Genomic DNA, 25,663 nt, shown 5'->3' on the forward strand with positions numbered 1-25,663 from the left:
AGGAGCATTTCAAATGCCTAAAGCAGGGGTCCCCAAACTAAGGCCCGGGGGCCGAATGCGGCCCTCTGAGGTCATTTACCTGGCCCCCGCCCTCAGTTTTATAATATAATATATTGTATATACATATAATATTGATAATAATATTATAATGTAATACAATATAACACTAATAATAATCTATATATATAAAAGGGTAATGAAATTTCGGCCTAGGACAAAACAACAAAACTACACATCCCAGAAGCACTAAACTTGGCAACACAACCCCTCATCCATGCCTCTACGTTCATACAACAAAAAGAAAAATAAAGTCCTAATTAGAGGTAGAGGAATAATTGTTTTTATCCAATTGCTGCCAGTTAGAAGGCTAAACTCCGCCCACTTGGTCTCCTAGCAACCCACTCAGCCCAGGGGACAGGCAGAGTTAGGCCTCACTTAGGCCTCTTCCACAGATTATCTAATTTGCACTGGATTATATGGCAGTGTAGACTCAAGGCCCTTCCACACAGCTATATAACCCATTTATAATGGACTTAATTTACCCTTTACCTTAATTACCCTTTACCTTAACTACCACCAATTCCTCAATACTTTATTTCCCATACCACCATACTTCGCCACAGCAATGCGTGGCCGGGCACAGCTAGTACCATATAATAATATTATATTCTATATTACATATAATATTACTAATAATATTACAGTATAGTGGTATAGTTCAATATAGTAATATATAATGCTAATATTGTGCTATGCTAATAATATAATACATTGTATGTACATATAATTTGTAAGCCACTCTGAGTCCCCTTTGGGGTGAGAAGGGTGTGATACAAATGTAGTAAATAAATGCAGTAAATAAATAAATAATAAATAAATACATTTTAGACTTAGGCTTGCCCAAAGTCTGAAATGACTTGAAGGCACACAACAACAACAACAACAACCCTAATTAACTTGACTATCTCATTGGCCAGAAGCAGGACCACACTTCCCATTGAAATCCTGATAAATGTATGTTGGTTAAGATTGTTTTCATTTTTAAATATTGTATTGTTCTTTCATTGTTCTTGTTGTTGTTTTTGCACTACAAATAAGACATATGCAGTGTGCATCAGAATTTGTTTGTATTTTTTTTTCAAATGATAATCCGGCCCCTCAACAGTCTGAAGGATTGTGGACCGGCCCTCGGCTTAAAAAGTTTGAGGACCCCTGGCCTAAAGTACCAATATACACTACATATGTGATGCATGCTGTTCATTAAAGACAGTTGATTCCACTTGCAAATAAGAAGGAAAAAAAGAACCTGACACCGGCATGCCTTTCATGTTAATGTTTATGAAACTAGCAAAATATTTTCTTGGGAGGCAAAGATATCCTAAGTTCAAATTAAAAAATACTGAGAGAGCAAGGGCCCATGATCAGGAATTAGAAAATGCCTAAGGCAGGAAGTATACATTTTAATAGACACTGAAAGCACATGAATGTCAGTGTTTTTACTTAGTGCAAAAGGCTGAAGAGTTCCAAAGGTTAGGTGCCATCACACAGAAGGCCTGTGACTGCATCATTTAAAAGTGAATGTATGCATGTGGATGACGATGTATCTTTGTGGCCGATTTCCTATTGGCTCCCACTGTGACCCTAACCGATGTCAGATCTGGACCAAACTTGGCACCCCCCCCCCAATGACCAACAGAACATACTGGAGGAGTTTGGGAGGACTGACCCAATATGCTGGGAGTTGTAGTTCACCCCACATCTAGAGATCGCTCTAAATCCCACTAATAATGGATCTGGACCAAACTTGGCACACAGAACCTCCATGACCAACAGAACATACTGGAGGGTTTTTTGGGGGACTAACACAGCATGGTGGGATTTGTACTTCACCTCGCATCTAGAGAGTACTCTGAACCCCATCGATAATTGATCTGGACCAAACGTGGCACACAAAACCCTCATGAGAAACAGAACATACTGGAGAAGTTTTTTTTTTGGGGGGGGGGGGATGACCCAGCATGGTGGGAGTTGCTGTTCAGCCTGCATCCAGAGAGAGCACTGACTTCCACTGTTAATGGACCTTGACCAAATGTGGCACACATACCCAACATGGCCAACTTTAAGTAGTGGTGAACTTTGAGGGGGATTAACCTGGCATGATGTGATTTGTAGTCCATCTACATCCTTATGCATTTTCTTAATGGGACAATTTGTAAAATCCCACAACAATGACACAACTAAATCTAAAACAATCACCCTAATATCAAACATACCTAAGCTAATAAACACGGATTAGATGCAAAACTAATAGGACTATTCTATAAAGGTCACACTCATTATCTGTTGCATTTTATTCTTTGTTTACCCTTTAAATACCACTTTATGTCTACAGTTCTGCCTTCAATAACACTTATCCAATTCATAAATTTAGTAGTTTAAGTTTGCCCCCAACTTTGCTGTAGCAAAATGATAAAGATTTATTTTTAATCAGAATTGTCTGTTCATCCATCTCAGCTAATTCACAAATTTTCACCAAACGTTCTCCTTGTGTTGAGATAGCTGGTACTTTCTATCTCTGGCATAAATGATTCTCACTGCAGGAATCATTTAGTGTAAAAGTTTCCCATCTTTTCTTTCAAGTTGATTGTACAGCATCTGGTTTCATCATGGTTTGAAATATAAAATTTCTTCCAAATTCATATGTATTCGAGTCCAGTATTTCTGGACCTTTTGCAAGACTATATATGATAAAATATCGTATTTCCAACATTTACTGTAACTGTCTTTATACATCTTACAAAATCTTTCTGGCATCAAGTACCATCTATACATCATCTTATAAAAATTTCTTTCAAATCATTACTCAAAGTAAATTTCAAATTCTTTGTCCAAACCGCCTTTCATTGTTCCAATTGAATTTGTGCGACTCTAATTTGAGCCCATTTGACCATATGATCTTTTACTTGTTCTTTCTGCATTTCATATTTTAAAACCAATTTATACGTTTTTGCAATCAAATGATCATCTTCGGAATACATTTTCAAGCTGGTTTAACTGTTACAAATCAAAGTAAGTTTTAATCAATTTTAAACTGCTTCGTGATTTGTTTATGAAACCCTCTATAATTAACTCCTTTCTCATTTTTAACCTGTGTACTAATAACAAATATGTGTGGAATTCTGAATGAATGAGGAGTTATCACAATGTTGTGGTATAACCTTGGACTACAAGTCTAGAGAACAGGGTTCAAATCCCTGCTCAGCAATGAAACTCACTGTGTGATCTTGGGGAAATCACATTTTCTCGGCTTCAAGCAAGAAGCAAAGACAAACCCTCTTTTTCAAATCCTAATTTCAAATCCTCGTTCATCTACAAAGTTCACTAGCTATCCTGGAACAGTCCATATCTCTCATCCTGCCCAACCATATATGGCTATTGTGAAGTTTAGATGTAGAGTCACACACACTGCTTCAAAAACCTGCAGGGAAAAAGCCAGAATAAATACTCCACAAAAGCCCCAATACAATGCATATTTCACAACTTTAAAAGATGAATAGATCTCATTTAATTCACAGTACACTTCTATAACCTCTCTCTGATTCAGACAACCATTGTGATTATACAACATAAAATGAGACTTGCAGAAAATAAAATGTAGCCTTGTGTAACTGAGATGAAAAAAGATACCAGTTAGGTAGAGAAGCACATTTCTTGAGAAAATAAAAATACAAAAAGATCTTTCTCAGATAAAGTTAGAATCAAAGAACCAATGTTTTGTTCAGAACTAGAAAAAGGTTCACAAAATCCATTTGTGTCTTTACTGGGCCAACACATAATGTGAATCCCCCTGAAAACTACACTGTTGACTGCCATTTGTTCATAAATTCTGTTGACTAATGCTCTACATTTTGATTGACCATCCTCATACAACAGAAAAGGGAACATGTGGCCACCAACATGTTGGTGGGCTACAGTTCTTATCATTTCTTATTAATGATTGTTCTGGCCATGGCTGGTGAGAACATCTGATGGGCTGCACATTGTCTAGCCCTGTTGTACATTACTATAGTTGCTCCAATATAATGCAACTTTTCTACCTTCATTTCGTGCTGTCTTCACAGTATTATTACCCCTATTGTACACTTATGGAGGTTCAAATGTTATCTTTCCCCCTTTTTTTAAAAACATGGCACCAATGAAAATCAGTTTAAAGATACCAGTATGTAATTTCTTAAAAACAAGATTAGTTCTCATCCATACTCCTTCAGCCTCTCAGGAAGGCAAATAAAACTCCTGAATAAATCTTGCCAAGAAAACCCTACAATAGATTCCTCTTAGGGTTGCCATAAGTGGGAAATGACTTGCAGGGACACAACAACAAGGTGCAGTCACTAACTGAGAGTGTCCACAATAAAATAACACTCTTCTTCTAGTAGTGCGCATGTTCAAAATGGTTTAAAGACTATTTCTTCAGGCTGGATATTGAAAAATCTGATGAAGAAGGAGATGAAATAGTGCTGAACTTTCCAGCTGGGGATTCCATATCCTTTTCCAGGATACAATTCCATTTTTCATCCCACTGCTTTTCCTCTGCTGGGAATATTCAGTCCTTTGCTTTTTTTGTGTGTGTGTGTCAGGAGCAACTTGAAAAACTGTAAGTTACTTTTGGTGTGAGAGAATTGGCCATCTCAAGGATGTTGTCCAGGGGACACCAGGATGTTTTGATTTTTTTTACCATCCTTGTGGGAGGCTTCTCTCATATTCCCGCATGGAGCTGGAGCTGATAGAGAGCTCATCCGCACTCTCCCCAGGTTGGATTTGAACTGGCAACCCTCAGATCTGCAACCCAGCCTTCAAGTTATTAGCCCTGCCAGCACAAGGGTTTAACCTACTGTGCCACTGGGGGCTCCGGTGCTTTGGTGTTGTGTGCTTTGTTGTGTCGTTCCTGACTTACTGCAACCCTAAATCAAACCGATAACAGGGATTTTTTTAAAGTTGAGGGAGTGTGACTTGCTAAAGATCACTCTGAGTTCTAATGGCCATGCAGAGATTCAAACAATTCTCCAGATTCATAGTCCAACACTCAAACCACATGCCATTATTCGTCTGCATTAGTTTTCACTTTCTCAGCTTCTTTCTCCTACTTTTGTAAACCTGAGGGCCGCCTAGAGCATGCTGATACCTACATCTCACACATTGGTGGCCTCATTTTGGCAAGAATCCTTATTTAGATTGCTAATTAGTACCCATTTTAGGTAAATAGCAGCAAATTAATCCTCTCTACAGTGCTGTCTATACTTTAAAATATTTTTAAAACATCTTTTAACTGTCTTATTCATGGTAGTATTTTTCTAAAAGCCCTTGTAACACGAAGAGCCACCATGGTGAAAACACTTCCTACAATCCATTTTTTCATGGGATTGTATGCAGACTTTCTTTTCTAGCACTAGAGGAGCTGAAATTCCCTCTCATCAATGAAATTGGCTGGATTTGACACAGCTTGCAGGCTGACCTATGGTCAAGCACACTTCATTTTGCAGTGTGAAGTGCGCTTGATAAATAAGTTTTCACTGTTTTACCAGAAAGCTTCCACTTTCCCGTATTATGTTTGTACACTACTAAATTGAACTAGGGATAACTTTCATAATGAACCTACCCCAGTTCTCCAATCCTCATTCTGCTGCTCATGTTTGCTCACAGGAACAGGCTTGTCTACATACATTTTAGAGACAGCAAAGCTGTTTGACTGGTTTAAGAATACCTGGAGGAGATTCCAATGTGGCACGTTTAGTACTAAAACGTAGCAGTGCCAGAAATGAACTCACCTAAAGACTATCTCTTTTCTTATAGTTTAGCCAACTATTTATTTTATTTGTATCTTTTCTTTCCTCCAATGAACTATTTACATCTGCTGAGAGGACTCCATCAGAAAAATATCTATGGAAAACACCCTATATGCAAGATCTGTTACATCCACCATCTACACATGCAAGTCTTTCCTTCTTCGCCCAGTACTACCAAACCAGAAAGTCAGAGTTGAAAAAGGTTGTCCCTGCAGGTATTTTAGGACTGCAACTCTCATCAGCTTTAGCGAGTACAGACTATGATGCAATCACAAAACTTGTAATCCAACATTATCTGGAGGGACAAGCCTTTCCAAATCCCTGCAAGGAATGATATTTGAATGAGCTTCTAAACTTGTGATTATACCACTTTCAAGTTCTCACCCTTAAAATAGGGTTTATTTTATTGGTAAAAAATCAAGTTAGATCACAGTGGTTTTCAACCTGTGGGTCCCCAGATGTTTTGGCCTATAACTCACAGAAATCCCAGACAGTTTACCAGCTGATGAACATCTGGGAGTTGAATGAAGGCCATAACAACGGGGGACCTACAGGTTGGGAACCACTGAGTTAGAAGGTATGATCAAAACAAGAAATTTGTTTCAAAAAAATTAAAGGATTTTTTTCCATCTTGTTCTCTCTCTTGCTTGAATATGGCCCTGATGGCCATTTGATCACCTGATCCAATATAGGCACATTTTGTTGTTGTATTCCGTTAAGTTGTTTCTGAGTTATGACAACTCTACGGCAAACCTATCACAAGATTTTCTTGAAATGATTTGTTCAGAGGGGTGTTCCACTGCCTTTCTCTGAACTGAGAGTGTGACTTGTCCAATGTCATGCAGTATGTTTCTATGGGATTTGAGCCCATCTCCAGAATCCTAGTCCAGTAACAAAACCACTATAGCATTCTGGCTGTCGTAAGCACATTACTAGGTTAAAAATCAGCACAAAGTGACAACTGATGGACACCTTATCTTATCACCCACCAGAAAAGCCTCCATTTTTTCTAGAAACACTTGCATATGACAAGCAGTTAATGGAAAAGCTAACTGTGATCTGCCACAGACAGTACATCAATGGCTAAAGATATGGGAGGGATAGGAAAGAGGATGATTCTGGTATAATACTATTTACATCTGGAAGAAATTGTTGTGTGAATGCTGAGATAAGTGGAACAAAGCTGTCACCCCTTCCAAGATATTTTCTATATCCTGGATAAATTTAGAGTGCTGTAACAGCAAGGGTGGACCAGATTTGAATTTGTGGCTTGAGTCCCCCCCAGCCCCAGTTTCCCTCAGAGTCTTTTTCCATCCCAATAACTGCATTAAGCTTGGTTGAAGCTATATAGCTTTTAATAAGCAATCATCCAAGCAGAAGGAAAGAAGTAAAGGAGACAGCACTATTTTTGGAGGCAAGACAAAGTCTGGCTGCAGAAATTAAGGAGATTTCCAGAGAATGTGGAAAGAAGGGTGGGGGTATTCTCCTCACATGAGCATGCTGTCCAGCGATGCGAGTCAGACATCCTCGCCCACTGTCTCTTCACACATATAGGGCAAATGCTACATCATGAAGAAAAAAGGTTCTCTACCATTTAGGTTTTCAACCCCATCAGCAAACCAAATTCATGAAATTTCAGCAACTTTTTCAATTCAAACTCCTTTCACAAGCCCTGCCCATCCCTGTTCCAAGCTGTTCAATATACCATCATTCATATTGTGTTCCTGGACTGAAAGAGCTTTGAGTCCAAAACATCTTTTCCAGCACAGTGCATGGAAACTTTGTTCTTATCTCTGATCAGCATTGTGAGTAGGTTTACAGAAACTGACGTTTGAGTCATATATTTGTTGGGCAAAGTGTCCAAATATGTAAGAATTACATGAAGTCCCACCACTTTGGCCCCACCCATTGCTGGAAAATAGCTCCCAAACTGGAATTCAGTCTACAGATGGGAAAAGGGGGTTCCCCACCAGTTTTGGACAATGTAAGTGGACAGCACTGGAGGCTTTAATTGAAACTGTCAGGCTTAGTGTAAAGTTGCAACCAGTTAACTGCCAAATAGGTAAACAGTTCCAGGCTTTCACCTATGTTTTCATCTAATAACAATTGATTGCAACACAGTTTGCGTTTTACACCCTTCCAGCTTCAATTCATGTGAGCCAGCATGGTATAATGGTTTAGTATTGGATAAGGACTCTGGAGACCAGGGTTCGATTCCCCAATCAGTCATGGAAACGTACTGGGTGACCTTTGGCAACACAGATTCCTAGTCCGAGAACCCCCCCCCCCCCCCCCCCCCCCGATAAAGTCACCTTAGGGTCACCATAAATTGGAAATAACTTGAGGGCACACAACAACAACAAATCTTCAGTTCATAATACTACATGTCCAAAGAAGTAAAAGGGTTGCTTGAATACATTTTGGATTCATCCACAGTTTTTCTGCCTTCACCTCAGCCTCAGTTTTTAGCTGGGTTTTCCGCAATTTTTGTCCTTCTTCCTCATAGCACTATGGACACATTGTGTTCCAATTGAAAATGTTTCCATGTATGCGTAAAAATAGCCATTTAATTGAAAATGGGTGATGGTAGTAATTTCCATGACGGTAACAGCACTCATGAACACAGCACTCATGTGTAGCAATCAGAACACATTACTCTAAAGTGTCAAGTCGTTTAAAACCAAATATGATTTCTACAGGAATTTGTTTACGCTTGAGATATCCCCTCCCTGCTCTGCCTTGATGCAAACACTTGCAAAATAAGGATGCTAATCTGTAATAAACCCTCAGGCCAGCCTGTTCACATGAACACAGCCTCAGTCGCCATGTCATTCTGGATGTGCATCATCAGTGTGACCAGGGAACAAATATAATTATTCAGAAAACCTCAGTTACAATTATGCTGTTGAGCTGGTTAGGACATCCAACAGGGCTCACGAAGCCTATAGCTGCATCCCAAGTTGATTTCTAGGAGATAGCTGGGGTGATCACCCACTTCTACAATTTGGCTTCCCACTAGATTGATCCCCCCTTTAAAAAAGGGATACTGCTGGGATATATACCATTAGGCACAGGACTGGCCAGTTTGTGGCAATCCTTTAGTTCAGTTTCTGTAGCCTCAGTAAATTCTTTGCATAACCTCAGAAGACAGTCTTGTGGGAATCAGATGTCTATTTTCACCTTATTCTCTATTCTCATCTAGGAAGGAAGAAAGTCACAGGAAAAGAGTATTATGCTGAGACATAGCAGAGTTGCTTGGTTGATTGATCACCACTGTTTCAGGCCAAACAGCTTAGGGCAAACTCTGAGGTTCATTGACCCCAGAATATGCAACCCTAACAGAGGCTAGAGTTTGCAAAACCAGGAAAGAAGCCAACCAGCTAAAGGTGAACCTGCTGCATAAGCTGGCATTTGGAGCTATTAAAAATGCCCACCTAGGGCCAGCCCAGGGCCACACCATTTGTGCTACCTAACCTTTCCCATTTTTGCACATGCCCTGACAGTCAGCGGTCAGCTAGATTTACCCAACTGCTTTTGTCTAAAATCAGCAGCTCTGTTTTGAAGAAGACAAAATGCAAGTGAGGATCAAAAACTTCCCTGGGTTCCCACTTATGGCAAGCATGCTAGAGAGAGACCAGAACAAGCAGAGATAACAGCTCATTAGTCACCAAGCTGAGCCATCTGTTTGGGGACTTATAAACCTGTTTTCTCCCACTCAGGAGGTGAGAGATGAGGAAGGAGATGGGCAAAGAAGGGAAGTTCTCTTTCATGTTCCAATTCATGCATCCCTAATAGGATCATCTAGGCACCAGAAGGAGGAAGGAAATGCTTTCCTTAGTTTGGAAAGGAAAGAGTTTGGCTTCAGTCACAGGTTGGGAGAGCAAAGAGCCTCCCAAGACATGGCAAGAGCCTGCAGTCTGGAAGAAATTGTCCTCTGTATCTCATCCATCCCCTCCATATACACCTTCCCCTTCTCTGAAGCAAAGGTATTTTGTTTACTCTGAGATTTAAACTCCCTGCAGCATCTGTGCATGTGCCTCCCTTTCTTTTCTGCACATCCCACCTCCCCTCCCGCTCTCAAGCCTGCTGCATCATCCTTCCAAATGAAGATGCCCTTCAGGACAAATATGTTCTCCCCAGCACTCAACCTGGATTGAGCAAATGACAAGACAAAGAAGGAGAGGCAAGCTGTCAAAAACAAGCCAACAAACCCCAGTCTGCTGCCCCCACTCATAATGTGCAAGGCTTCAGCATTCGGGGCAAGTTCCTAAATGTTGACTGCAAAGCACGGTGGCAGATGATCTTTTTCTCCCAGAAGGAGCTCTTCATTCAAATCATGACGAGGGAAGTGCATCCATCCTGTCCCAGTGCTTTCTTCAACTGCCAGCTACTAGACTCAGTGCCTCCTAATTGCTGCACAGGGTCAGTGCAATCCCTTCTGCTCAAACATGGAGCACGGAGAACAAATTTCTTCCCAATTTCTACTTTTTGCTCGATCTTATGGGTTGTTTTGATCACTGAGACAGAGCCTGCATATTCTTCTCATTACCACTTTAGCTGCACTCTGGCCCATCTACTAAAGAGTGAAGGCAGGCAGTGTTAGAGGTAAAAACACTCACTGAGGAAGACCTCAACACACCTAGTACCTCTATTGCCCATATGCAATGTAAGATATGCCAGGGTCTGTGTCCAGATGGTTCTCCCTGCTCAGCCATGTTGTTGGCTTGACCACATCTCTCAGCCAACATGTTGACATTTTATTTGCCTTCTTGGCAATTACATTTGAACTGGGCTCATTCGGGACCTAAGTCAGTCAACCAAACAAAGGTATAATTGAAAGCAGCACATCTCTAAAGTGTAAAAACTGGACAAGTTCCTTCAGATGGAATTAGAATCCCCTTGGCAGCATAGCTACTGCATGTGCTATCTGGGAAATCTAGGAGTTGTAGTCCCCGAAAATATTTTTTCTATACAAGTGGAAGTCTTTGTAAGATTACCAGAAATGTAATTCAGATTTCATTGAATCAGGGTTGGACAACTTGCAGCAGCTCCTGGGCCATTTTTCTGCCCCGGGCCTTTTGGGAGTCAGAAACAAAAAGAGTCAGAAGTTCACTTCTGGTTTTAAAAGATATGCATTTAAAATGTTGAACAGTAAAGAAAGGGGCCTTTACTTTGTATAAAAGGTGAATGGCTTCTCTTGGAAGCTTCTAGGAAAGATAATTCACCTGTTTTATAACCAAAAGGTCAGTCCAAGGAGTCTAGAAGGGATTGCCTTACACATGCAGCACACATACTCTTAAGACAAAACTGCGGTACAGTCTCTATGATGCCAAGATCAAGTTTCTCATTTTTTTTCCTGTAATTTCCTGTAATGCTCAGATCAATCTTGGGCACTGAGCAAACCATAGCACATCAGTATACAGCAATTATTTATCCGCAGTTTCAGTTGACTCAACTTTTAAGAATAGTAACCTAGAATGATAACTAAAAATCCTTTGGTAGGCTTTGCCAAAGCTGAGTAATATCTCCTATTTGTGACCCAGAAGCAAGAACATGGGGAAAAGATCCTTTCCAAGTTCAGTGACATGTAAATGCAAGTTCACAGGTAACAAGCAATAAATCTCAATCTGGGACATAACTGTTCAGCTAATGACACTGTGTGCGCCTTCATCCAACAGGCTAGGAAAATAGAAGTTACTTCCAGAATCTATTACTGATCAATGACACCGAGGAAAATGGAGAGAACAGATAAAGCTGCCTTCCAGGAATAACTCTGCATGTTCAAAAAACTATATATCTGAAAGTTTGGCCACCAAAATGGAAATCATAAGAAAAGTTACCCCTAGCTGCATTTTGCAAAAAGCCTTCAAATGGTGTCTAGAAGGTTCACAATATTGTATTTACTTTTGCAAGGCTACCTGGACTATTTAATTTCACAAGTGAATGTTGTTAATTTTAAACAAAAGGTTTGTTGAAACATGTTGAAATGCATACTCCCATTCTTCCCTTGTTGTTTCATCCTCTTGTGGCAAAATGTCTGTTAAAGAAATCATGCCCAGGAATACCCTGACTTCACTAACTGTGAGAATACCTGTATAAGCCAGCAAAGTTGTCTTGGACCTCACAGTTGTGCAACCAATTCCACGATTGCTGTTGTGATCTTAACTTCATCTATTTGCAAAAGGCAATAAGCCCTATACCAACCAAGGCTGAATCTACACTGTCATATAATGGAGTTAGCACCATTATGTTGTCAGTGTAGTAGACCCATAGGAGCCCCCAATGGCGTAGAGGGCTAAAGCCTTGTGACTTGAAGGTTGGGTTGCTGACCTGAAGGCTGCCAGGTTTGACTCTCACCCGGGAAAGTGCAGATGAGCTCCCTCTATCAGCTCCAGCTCCATGCGGGGACATGAGAGAAGCCTCCCACAAGGATGGTAAATACATCAAAACATCTGGGCGTCCCCTAGGCAACGTCCTTGCAAATGGCCAATTCTCTCACTCCAGAAGCGACTCAAGTTGCTCCTGACACACACACACACACACACACACACACACACACACACACACACACAAAATAGGGAGGAGAGAGCAAGCTTGTTTTCTGCTGCCCTGCAGACTAGGACACAAAACAATGGCTTCAAACTTCAGGAAAGGAGATTCCACCAGAACATTAGGAAGAACTTCCTAACTGTGAAAGCTATTTGGAACTCTCTTCTGCGGAGTGTGGTGGAGGCTCCTTCTTTGGAGGCTTTTAAGCAGAGGCTGGATGGCCATCTGTCAGGGGTACTTTGAATGTGGTTTTCCTGCTTCTTAGCAGGGGGTTGGATTGGATAGCCCGTGAGGTCTCTTCCAACTCTATGATTCTATGATTCTATCAATAGGGTTGTGTGTCAAACAACAACAAATTGTATTTGTTACCCGCCTCTCCTCACAATTTGAGGCAGGCTACAACATAGTTAAAATATATAGATAAAACAAAGGACCATAAACATGCATATATTAAAAACACAGAACAAAGATTAAAACATCAATACTAATAAAATGTAAATATAAAATTCATAGTTTAAAATTCACTGGGTAGATTTGTTGGAAGAGATAGATTTTAATTATAATTTAATTTTAATAACATAAAAATACCTAACTGCTCTGTTTACAGGGAACTGAAAAATCATGTGTGAATTTTACAAAACCAGTGACAATACTTTAAAAACAAAAAAATGTTCAGAAACCCTCTGGAACAGTGCTGCAAGTGATTAATTCACTAACATTAAGGATTCTTGTTGCTCTGCCACTTCCAGTCAAGTGAACTATAAGGCATTTTGATTTCTCCACACGAAAGAGCATTTCTTTTCATGTTCGTGCCTGTTGTCTTGAAAGCCTGGTTAAACTGGCAGACAGGTTTCTCCCATTAATTTTGTGAGAGAGGTACAACCTATTTGAATATAACCAAAGACACACAGTAATAAAGATGTGTTACCTAGGTAATAGCTAACACTGGGACAGAAGTATAACTCTTATGGACCATGTGATCTTACAATAAACAGTTCTGAAAAGGATCCTAGGTCAGTGGTTTCTGAGGACCCACAGGTTGAGAACCACTGTTCTAAGTTCTAAGTAAATCCCATACGCTTTTCTAACTACAGGCACAAACCTATCCTAAATCATACGAAAACAATTAGAAAATGGCCTATTCCATGATTCACTTACAGCAGTGGTTCTCAGCCTGTGGGTCCCCAGATGTTTTGGCCTTCAACTATCAGAAATCCTAACAGCTGGTAAACTGGCTGGGATTTCTGGGAGTTGTAAGCCAAAACACCTGGGGACCCCCAGGTTGAGAACCACTGACGTAGAGCTTCCAAAACAGCAAGATTAGATGGAGAACTGTAGATTATGTACAAATACCTACAGTGGGCCCTTGGTATCTGCTGCGGTTTCATAGAACCCGACCTCATGGGCCATCCAGTCCAACCCCCTGCCAAGAAGCAGAAAAATCACATTCAAAGCACCCCCGACAGATGGTCATCCAGCCTCTGCTTAAAAGCCTCCAAAGAAGGAGCCTCCACCACAGTCCAGGGCAAAGAGTTCCACTGCAGAACAGCCCTCACAGTGAGGAAGTTCTTCCTAATGTTCAGGTGGAATCTCCTTTCCTGTAGTTTGAAGGCATTGTTCCTAGTCTGCAGGGCAGCAGCAAACAAGCTTGCTCCCTCCTCCCTATGACTTTCCCTCACATATTTATACATGGCTATTATGTCTCCTCTCAGCTTTCTCTTCTGCAGCCTAAACATGCCCAGCTCTTTAAGCCGCTTCTCATAGGGCTTGTTCTCCAGGCCCTTGATCATTTTAGTCACCCTCCTTCATTCGAAGAACCCCTGTGAAAACCAAAGTCTGTGGATGCTCAAGCCTCATTATATGCAACGCTGTAGCGAAACCGTTTCCCTCATATAAAATGGCAAAGTCAAGGTTTGCTTTTTGTAAATTTAATATTTAAAAATATGTTCTAACTGTGGATGGTTGAATTTGTGGATGCCAAATCCACAAATGCAGAAAGCTGACTGTATCCTCAGCCTTGTCAAAAGATAAACTAAAGCATACATAAATGTGTACTAAGTGCATACATTGATTTTTTGTTAGTAACATCCTGATTGTCCTTCAAATAGCTCAAGGAAGTTTCCATTGTTTACCTCCTCACCTTTATCTTGTCAACAATCCTGCAAAGTCAGTTGGAAAAAGTGTGGCTGGCCTAAGATCCACTCAGGGACATTTATGGCCAAGTTGGATTTGAACCTGGCTCTTTAATCCAGTGCTTCATAGTCTAACACTCAGAGTACTTCTTGGGCTCTCTGTTACACATCTTTTTACCCAGCATGACAGGAACTGGACCTATATTTGTTCCATATTGCTACTTGCATTCCCATAGTATCCTGGAAATTCACCACAGAGCAGCAGCTGATGGCTTGCAGAACTATCACTGTGAATACACCTGCTCTTTCCAATGTCTTTATTTCTGTTACAAAGTGTAAGCCCTTACAGCAGTGTGAATTTGTTTAGGAGGGAGGGGAGAAAAGACACATGGTACCCAGAAGAGGAACACATTGTTAAAGACTGAGTGTGGGCAAAGAAGAAAAGAGTTGCATTGCCAGCCAAGGGTCAGCATAACCCTGTCAAGATCTGGAACAGGTCCCTTGAGATCAGCTGTGGGGATATGGAAACTAGCGCACAGGAAACAATAACAGAGCTCCTCGCTGCTGGAATTGACTCTGGGCACAGCAAAAGCAGGAGGTTCAAGCTGTTTGCTAATCACAGAAATCAGTTGTAGTCTGTTCCCTGCAACAATGGAAGGGGGTTCTCCAAGTCTTGAACAAGCACAAACCATGCTAACTCAATATGCCAGATGAGCTTGGACAAGTAACTTTGCCAGTGTCTAGCCCTAACCATGGAATTGGTTCACTTAAAATACAGTGTGCCCTCCACTTTTGCAGGGGTAAGAGCGCCTGATCCCCTGAAAAAGTGGGGAATAGTGGACAAAAGTGCTATTTTTAACAAAGCAAAAACCTCTCTAGGGCTCTCTAGGATGTTCCTACAGATTTCTAAAGAGACCATAGTAATCAAATCCTCAAATAATCAATCTGCAAAAATTAAACCTGCAAATGTGGAAGGCCAGATGTAGTTGTATCCTCCCCTTTGACCACCACAAGTGTTCACAGATCTAATTTCTGTGACATTAGCAGTCACTGCCAGTTTTTTTCAGATATCATTCCCCACATCCATCAGTACAAGAATGGTAACACCAGATTTCCAGGTCTCAGGTTATGGTCTGAAAACAAATACCACATTCTATGGCCCACTTATTGTCAGAAACTAAAAAGGAAACTATATGAGAAAACAATAGTAACTGACTTGATCCCAAGCACAGATGTGAAGGCTCTAGCTAATGATACTGAAGCCGAGATCAGAACTTTTGCATACAAAATATATGCCATCGCCAATGAACTACAGTTGTAGCCAATGTGCTAAAATCCCACTCTCTTTCTGATTCCCAATTCTAGTGTTCAGGAGCATAAATAAGGAAACATCCAACATGACTAACAGAACAAAAAATGAAACAAATATACACATTTTCCTCCTTCCTTGTCACTGTGATGAAGAAATGGCTTCTCTACCGTCATGGTCAAATACCTCCAATGACTAGACAAATTAATGTTCCAACCATTTACTTTTATAGTATCAACACCCTTCAGGACTGCAGTTCATTTGCAGACTGCAGAAGAAGCTAAATATCGTCCTCTGATTTTACATGCAGGAAGAAGGCTAGAGCTCAAAGGGGACGCTTGTAGGCCAGCCCTGCTATGAAGTGAAATGAGGTGGCCATCTTTGGCAATCAGGTTGGGTGGACATGAAAGGGAAACAAGGGAGGGGGGCACATATTTTGGGGGGTTTGCTGCTTCAGGTACCAAGTTACAGTATTTTATTTCAGTTTCTATCTACTTCCTTTATACACTAATATTAATTTTTAATAATTCCTCTGAGCAATTAGAGACAAACAGCTCACCTGGAAAAACCTGGGTGAAGAAATTGCTATTTAGTAGAAGGCTGCCACATGCTACAGAGCTGCTGTGGTTCAGTAGTTTGAGAGTTGGACTACAAACCTGGTTCAAATCCGCAGTCTACCGTGGAACTCAGTGGGTGTCCATGGACAAATCATTCTCTTAGCAAGCCCACTCTGAACAAATTTGCCAAGAAACCCATGATAATTCGTCCAAGGGTCTCCATAAGTTAAATAACTTGAAGATATATAAGAACAGCCACCACACGCCACAACTGATATCTCCCAAATATCAGAATGTGTGGATTCCAAAAGGAAGGAGAAGGCCTGCTTCCAGGTTGCCCTCAAATGGCTATCTATAGGTCAATTGTGACCAGAAAGGTCTCCCACAAGAACATGAGGTCTATCAAAGAAAATGATTTGTCAAGTAGCCCAGTTTCCAAGTTTGTCAGGGCTTTACATAATTTGACTATCTGTGGTTATGCTCAGCTATGAGTGTGTGGGAGGAGATTTGTTGCTCTGCTTCAGGATAGCAAAATGTACTGGGTCATTCCCAAATGTGTGAACTGGGGAATATGATGAGAGATTAGCAACAACTCAAAATTGTATAACCAATATAGAGGCTATAAGATAAGTTTCAAATAATGGCTCGGCAGTTCTGCTGCCAACTGAATTGAAATGGGATTTCTTTCTTAGTTTTATAATATTTTCTGTGTCTCAGTATGCAAGAAGATGTAATATAGATATGAAGTTTTAATTTCCCTTTGGGAGGTAGCTCAGATATAAATAAGATTAATATTAAGCATTCATGGAGGTGTGTCTTATTCTCCCCAGTTGGAACACTGAAATGATATTTTGGTGGAAGTAAACAATACAATCTGGATAAGTTTCGAGTACCTGAGATCAGTGCTGCTGGACTGTAACTATGTTTACTTAGAGATGTCACAGGGATTTCAACAGGACTTAACTTTCAAATTAGTGTATTTTGGAGTTTATGTGATTCTTCTTTCTGATGGAGACTTGTGTGCACAGGATTACCATTTTGGGAATTATTATTCATCTTAGGCTTTCCCAAACTAACCTCTTCCCAGTTATGTTTGACTACAACTCACACAATCCCAGAAACAATTATGGCCACCACTGTAGCCCAATATATTCAGTTTGCAACATGCCAGCAAAGACTAATTTGTACTAGAGAATGCTTTCATGATGCACACATGTACAATTTATACCCCAAGGGAGGTAGAAACTACAAGTGCAGGCAAGTTATGCAATCCTGTAAGTAAATGTCTGCCTCTATGTGTAGTTTTGCTATATGCTTGACAAGGCAGGTGTGGGGTGGGAGAGAAGCAAAAAGAACAAGCCAGCCCTTTCCAACTGGCAAACCTATATCCTTTCATTTCAACATGGCCACGCTGAGATCTGAACTCTTACTTCTTTTACAGACACTTCAAAGGTTTGCTCTAAAAAGCCCATTTTCTTGCCACTCTAGCATAAGAAGGCCACAGTTCTTACTAAGAGTTTGTATTGATTCTTTAGTTGGAAGCTCTTGGGTCTTCTTCCTCCTCCTCCAACCTCCCCGCAACAATTTCTCTATACTTAGCAACAACCTATTATCTTTCAAGACGCTTTCTCTGAAAAACAGACACTCAGGAAGTTAGGAAGGCAGGCAAAAGGAAGCCGATACCGAGAGGAAGCTTTCTACAAAACAGATCCAAAACAGCTGCTTTAAGCTAGGAAGCTTACACAATAAATTTAGAAAATACTTCTAGAAGCACACACAAACCTGCTGAATGCAACAACCAAACAGTGCTTCTACACATCACAAAAGAACTCCACATTAAGAAATCTCTTTATGCAAATTTGTAACAATTAAAAACAAAACAAATGAGGAGGAACAACTCCAGAATATTCTGCTTAAAGTTGGTGGTGGCACATTCAGGGAATGAGGAGGCATGCAAATAGTAGCAAAAAGCAAATGAAGTTGCACAGCATCTTTAAAAAATATGGCAGAAGCTCCCTCCACTTCCCTGCTGGAATGTCATAGAAAAAGGGCCTACACCTCTAAAGGGAAAGTCCCAGGAAAGCTCCATTATGCCATTTTTCTTGAACATTTAAAGTTGTTTCAAAAGCCACAAAGTAGGACATTTTTAGAACTCAACAGAATATTTTCATGTCCTTGTAGTTTTGGTTTACCTTATCTGATTTCTGGTTTCTACCTGCAAGCAACATTAATCTTTTTAAACTATTGCATCTATAAAACTTAGCAGCAGATATTCTTGAAGAGGAGTCCTGTTGTTTATGTCTTGGCAGTATGGCTTGTCCAGCTGTGTTACGTCAAAAAGACATAGATGAAAACATGAAAAGCTGCTGGACACAACCACCCCTGAATTGCGGATGGGATTATATTCTCACACAAACTTTTTGGAAAATTGCTGTGTCGTATTCTGAAAAAACATACACCAAGAATTTCTTTTTCACAGATCCCAGGGCCAGAACATCCATTAGGCAAGGTGAAGATGCCAATTCAGGCAACAGATTGTTTAACATTATTGTGATTATCATTATATATTAATCGGCAGGAAGGGTGGAGGTACACTTGGAATATTCTGGTCATGTTGCAATATAACTGAAAAGTTGCTTGGGGGATTTTGCATGGGGTGGAGAAGGAAGGAAGAGCCATTTGCTGTTCTGCCTCAAAAAGCAAGATATCTTAGACCAGCTCCATATAACCAGGAGATCAGCTAGTCAGCCAAGTACTTTCTATTTATGGACAAGGGTGGAAAGTTTCAGAAGATGTTTCGCTTCTATTTTTAAGGGAACATATTCTTAAGACATGCATAACATCTGATTTTCCAAACCAAAGAGAATAAAAGGATCCCCTTGCTACTTAGTCCACAACACACACTATGTTAGCCACATGCTGACGATTCCAGTGGTGGAGCCAGACTTTGTTCATCTAACCACACAATTCTTCTGTTACAGTAAAGCTTACATAAAAATAGTCAATCTAGCTCAAGATATAAATCCAATGTTCTGTGTCAGAAGACTCTGGCAGTGTGGTTTTGAAAAACCTCCCAAAGATGATTGCTAGGGAAATCATTCAAATTCTAGCTGTGTAAATGAGAATCAGTATCATACAGGCTAACTTACTTGAGAAATTAATTCAAAGGTTATAGGACGGTACTCCAAGGCTGCATAATACACATTCAGTGAACAGATGACACTTTCATTTTCGGTTTTAAAATCAAACTTATTCCAGCTTTATATTATTATATTTATTTATATCCCACCTTTCTCCCCTTGTGGCTTCAAAGAGGCTAACATCTATCTACCAGTTTAAAAAGAGCAATACAAAAGTTAAAAAACAATTAAATAATAACAGTGTGGTAAAAACAGAATTAAAATTTAGCAACTATATTAAAATGGCCTTTAGAACTCATATTCCCCCAATCCCACCCACCCTCCCCAGAGCCTCCCCATACCTTTCCCCAAAAGCCTGTTGGCAGGGGAAGGCCTTGACCTGTTTTATATACATGGTCTGCCTTATATACATGTGAACTATTTGTCGAGGGTCAGGACAGTACAGGGTAGCAGAAGGGGTTCACTCTATACTACTTTAACATTTTACTGATGGTTAATTTAAATTTTAAATTGTATGTCAGAAGACTGATTTAGTGTTTGCTGGTGTAGGCTTCCTTCTCCCCTGCCCCACATTCAGTTCCCTTTCTCAAATGAACCCAAATTGGATATGTTGACTTACATTGTGAATGGTACACCATGTATTCTGATCACAATCCAGCCTGCATTTGAGAAGACAGAGGGTATGTGCATTACTAACAAGTTGATCAAGGGGAGGCCAAAACAATGCACGTTCAAAAGCTTTGTGTGGGGTAGGAAAAGGCCATATAAGCTGGCCATTCAACTACAAAATGGCAACACAGAAGGATCAAAGCAGATCAGTCCAAGTGGGTTGCCATACCGGGTAGGATCAGGTCTAATGGTTTGAAGTGACAGAAGGGTAGATTAACATTAGACGGAACTTCTTCACAGTAAGAGTGGCCCAGTAATACGATCAATTGTCTTGCCTAGACATCTTCAAAAAGAGACTGGGGAACTACCTGCCAAAGATGCCTAGAGCTGAAGATCATGCATTTAGTAGGAGGTTGGACTCAATGAGACTCCTTCTAATGCTATGATTCTGTTATATCCTACACCAGTGGTTCCCAATTTCTGACCTCCCAGTTGTTTTTGGGCTTCAACTCTCAGAAGCCCCAAACAGCATAATCAATGGCCAAGGAATCAGGTAGCTGACATCCAAAACATCAGATGGAAGATGTGGCTCTCCAGACATCTTTGCTGTTATGTGTATTCATAAATTCCCCCTTTCCAGTCTGGGGCCCTAAGTGGTTTATAAACAATAAAAGGGATACAGCTTAGAAATCTTGTTCAAATGCAGCTCCTATGGCCCTCTGAAGGTGAAGGTTGGCTAGATTGTGGTCCAGGACAAATTACCCTATCTTCATATATATGAAAGAGAGTACCAATCTTTTGTCTCACTTGCTCAGCTTTAAGGTATGGCTTGGGGCTCAAAGGCCAATATCTTCCACACACTATGCAGTGACTGCTCAAAACATCTCATACCTGCTATCCATAACTAAGCTGCCTGCTTGCAGCATGTCATCCTTTTGGATTTGGGGATTTTTAATAATCAGAATCCTGCTATAATCCAAACTGAAAATCTGAACAGTTGTTACTGTGCCATAACAAAAACATGCCTCTACAGTCAATGAGTTCATTTCATGGTACCATCTGTATACTGGGCAGTGTACAAATGTAACTCTCTGGTCTGTGTTTCTGTTTTCACTCCTAAAAATACTTATTCCTGGTGGGATCAGCTTTATGTAGTTTACCAATTAATTTAGTTCTACAAAATCTGGTGCACTCCCGCCGACAGCAGCATTGTGCTCCATGCTGGCTGAAGATAGTGAGAACTGTAGTCCGACATATTTGGAGGATATTGGTTTAAAGAAAAATGTCTTTTAACACTTCCTGCCTCTTCTTGGATCTTGGCCTAATGCCATCTCATATCCCACCATCCATTTCACTGATATCAGGCAGGGATGACTGCTCGGCAAAATACACATTTTCTCCCCTTGCCCCACACAACAGAAAATCTCTGGTTCAAACACTGCTGGTTGTATGACCATGTTCCAGAAGCATTTTCTCCTGATGTTTCACCCACATCTATGTCAGGCATTCTCAGAGGTTGTGAGATATATTGGAAACTAGGTAAGTGGGGTTTATACATCTGTGGAAGGTCCAGGGTGGGAGGAAGAACTCTTGTCTGTTGGAGGCAAGTGTGAATGTTGCAATTAATCACCTTGATCAGCATTGAATGGCCTTGCAGCTTCAAAGCCTGGCTGCTTCCTGCCTGGGGGAATTGCCCGAACACAAATCAAAGAACATGAAAGGCACGGGACACTAATTCAACCAGAGAAGTCAACCACAGCAGAGCACTTGATGAACCAACCTGGGCAAAGCATATTATTTGAAAAGACAGAAATGTTGGACCACTCTAATAACCACCATGTCAGGCTACAGAGAGAAGCCACTGAAATCCACAAGCCTTGCAGCTTTATGGTCTGGCCGATTCCTGCCTGAGGGAATCCTTTGTTGGGAGGTGTTAGTGGGCCCTGATTGTTTCTACCCTGGACCTTCCAGAGATATATAAACCTCCCTTGCCTAGTTTCCAACATACTTCACAACCTCTGAGGATGCCTGCCATAGAGGTGCTTCTGGAACATAGCCATACAGCCCGGAATCCTCACAGCAACCCAGTGATTCCTGCCACGACAGCCTTCGATCACAACAACATCCTGTCCCCATCTCAAACAATATGACAATGTTTTCAGACACATTTGTTCCAGGCATCAACTTGGAGGTATCTCTGACAGAGTCCTGATAACATTGTTTCCAGATTCTAGGGAGAACTGGTGGAGTGCACACACAGCAGCAGGAGCAAGCTTGGATCTCAGAACAACGTGCCCAGAGCAGGGCTGCGTGAAGCAAGCCTTCATTCTTGAAATGCACGACACAGGGCACCCTTCTTCTCTCACATTTTAATTCAAAGGCTGCCAAGACTGAGATTTCTGGGACGCCATGCCATGGCAGACGGCTTCGACCTAGAGCCGCGCTGAGAGAGGCTGCCCCCCGTCCCGGCCTTGCTGCACAGGAGTATGGACGCAGAGTGGCCCCCGTCAGCTGCCCTGGGGCCCGGAGAGTGGTCGCCTGGGGGTCCCAGCAGCACGCCTGGCACTGTGGACAGGGACGGCGAGAGCGCGCCTCCCAGGATCCACAGCACGGGGCCACGGCAAAGGGCAAGGGAAAGTCTCTTCGTGCCTTCCTTCCTTGCTTGCTTGCTTCCACAACAGAGGCAGCCTGGGGCCCCGAGGAGGCGCCAAGGCCCGCTCAGCCCCATCTCCCCCGGCAGCGCCCATGCCTTGAACCCCCCCCCCCCCCCGGGCCCGGCTCACCTCCCCCTGGTCGTCCTCCTCCTCCAGGCTGCTGAAGCTCCACACCACCAGGGCCTGAACGAGCAGGATGGCCAGCGCCGTGGCGATCGCCAGCTTATACCGGCGGACCAGCTTCTGCACCCGGACGCTGGCCACCATCTTCATGCCAAGCGGCTTCAGGAGAGGCGAGGCGAGGAGAGAAAGAGAGAGAAAGAGAGGGAGCAACAGTGAGGGCAGAGAGGGGGGGGAGGGGGAGCCCAAGGGGAGGGTGGATGAAGAGAGAGAGGGGAAAGGAAGGAAGGACAGAAAGACAGACAGACAGAGAGACGAAGGAGAGCTAAGCAAGCCAGCCCGCAGACTGCGGGAGCGAGCACGCAGGGCGCGGAAAAGGGCGCGAGGACGCGCACGCCCGCCCGCCCAGGAGGAAACTACCGAGGGGGATGAATTGGGGAAGAAGCGCCCCAAGGCTCAGCCAGACAAGAGTGACGGGGATTGGAGGAGTCACGTGCCCTCCCCCCTCTCCCCAAGAGGTGTCAGGCTGCAACAAGCCCCCTCCCCTTCGCATTCCCCCCACCGGCAAGGGATGATGGGAGTTGCAGTCTTGCCCGGGCTGGGAAGGAAAGAAAGAAAGAGGCGCTGCGGTTCAAAGTGCCGGGGATCCCCTTGCGCAGAGGTTTGGGGAAGGCTCCTTTCCCCTTTAATCCCGTTGTCTGGGGAATGTTTTCCTTCGAGCCGTGCTGGAGGCAGAAGTGCAGACTGTGTAGCAGAAGGAGTGCAGTTCGACACGACTATTTGGGCTTCCCCTGGCTCAAGGCTATTTCAGCCTGAGAGTTGTAGTTTTAGAGGGTCCTGTGCCTTCTCTTCCAGATTGGTCGCCTTTTGCCACACTACAGCTCGTAGGATGCCTCAGCAGTTCCAAGTGGTGTCAAGCTGCAGTCATTCCACAGCAGTGGTTCCCAACCTGTGGGCCGTGAGACCTAAAATATGGTTCGCGAGACATGTTTAGAAAATCAGCTCTAGATTATTAAATATGATTTTCTGTGGGCGAGCAGATGGCAACTACTGGATGGTATATGTTCTGTATAAAAAAACTAGAGCTGATGTAGGGTTGTTGTGTGTTTTCCGGGCTGTATGGCCATATTCCAGAACCAGAAGCATCCTTTCCTGACATTTTGCCCACATCTATGGCAGGCATCCTCAGAGGTATCCCTCACAACCTCTGAGGATGCCTGCAATAGATGTGGATTAAACGTCAGGAGAGAATGCTTCTGGAACATGGCCATACAGCCCGGAAAACACACAACAACTCTGTGATCCCGGCCATGAAAGCCTTCAACAACACAGAGCTGATGTGGTCTATCCAATGCAATTTTCTGAATCAGCACCCCATATAACCAAACCGAATCTAAAGTTGACCAAAAACCGATTCATAATCCTTTTGGTACTAATTAATAATAATAATAATAATAATACACTTTATTTATGTTCCACTTTATGTCCCCGGAGGGACTCAGAGCAGATTACAGTATACACATATAAGGCTAACATCATGTAATGCCTTTTACACAGAGAACACCAACATACAATACATAGACAAAAGTAAAGCCAGGTTTGTTTGTAAGTTGGAATTGGGATATTTTTAAGTGTAACTCCAGTCATATAATTCCTATATAAAGCTTTGTATCGCATAGAGAACGGTTAACACCCCTGAGGTGTTGGTTTTGCTTCCTGTCCCCTGTTTGGAGGATTTCACACTACTTTATGTCCCTGTGAGAATTGGATTTTGAGAAATTTGGCTTATTGTGGAAAGAAGGATTGGTGGTAAAGCTTCAATGGAGACCCCTTTTCCCCATGATAATTGTCACCAGAGTGGATTTCTCTTTCGTGGGGTAGCTTTCCTCTCATTCACTTCCTGTTGTCTCACCCTATTGGTAACTCAGGGACTGCCTGCAAAGCTTTCCAACCCTAATGTTGGAGAGTGGGCCCTGGCCAAAAAAAGGCTGGGAACCACTGTTCTACAGTGTCTCTTGTTTCCAGGTTTGAAGAGCCTGAATCAAGAGAAGGGCTCTGATGGGGGGGGGGGGGGGACATGGGGGGGGGGGGGGAAGAGCCTGAGGCCCCGCCCATTTGTGTGATATAAATATGGAAGCTGGCATTCGGGCCTTGCCAGGAAAAAGCTGCCTCCCGGAGTCCCTCTTCTATTGCCAAGAGCAGATGAAACTGCCTCTCTGGGGCGCCAGCACTTAACCAGGGAGGAAATGTAAGGTGATGTTTAGAAATGCAGTTTATTCCCCAGCTCCTGGGAATGCCAGCTTCTTGGTCAGGCAGTCTTCCTCAGTGTAGTACAGACATGGGCAAACCTGGGCCCTCCGTGATCGTGTTTCTTCCTAAGAACCTGCATCCGGGGAGACCCTTCTCTCGCTCCTGCCTCCATCGCAGGCTCGGTTGGCGGGGACGAGGGAGCGGGCCTTCTCAGTAGTGGCCACCCGAATCTGGAACTCCCTCCCTAGGGAGATCAGGCAGGCACCCACCCTTGCTTCTTTTAAAAAGCAGCTAAAAACCTATCATAAACCCGCCCGATCTCTTCGATCGTCAGGGGAGGCTCTCCTGTCGCCTCTGCCTATATCTCAGGCCCGTCTTGTGGGAACAAGGGAGAGGGCCTTTTCTGCTGTGGCCCCCTGACTGTGGAATTCACTGCCCATTGAGATTAGGCAGGCCCTCACTTTGCTAGCCTTTAAGAAAGACTTAAAAGCATGGCTCTT

The 25,663-nt window shown here is 42.4% G+C and overlaps 1 protein-coding gene across 1 annotated transcript in view; it reads right to left on the bottom strand.

The window, feature by feature from the left end:
- The window catches only part of xylt2 (xylosyltransferase 2), a 41,744-nt gene extending 18,380 nt beyond the window's left edge, over nt 1–23,364 (bottom strand). Inside the window, exon 1 of the mRNA XM_003217228.4 lies at nt 22,923–23,364. Coding sequence (XP_003217276.3) covers nt 22,923–23,066 — 144 coding nt within the window. The 5' untranslated portion in view covers nt 23,067–23,364. The remainder of the gene's footprint in view (nt 1–22,922) is intronic.
- Between the last annotated feature and the right edge of the window lie 2,299 nt (nt 23,365–25,663).

This window comes from Anolis carolinensis, chromosome 2 (assembly GCF_035594765.1).
Source record: "Anolis carolinensis isolate JA03-04 chromosome 2, rAnoCar3.1.pri, whole genome shotgun sequence".
In the NCBI taxonomy this organism is placed as follows: domain Eukaryota; kingdom Metazoa; phylum Chordata; class Lepidosauria; order Squamata; family Dactyloidae; genus Anolis; species Anolis carolinensis.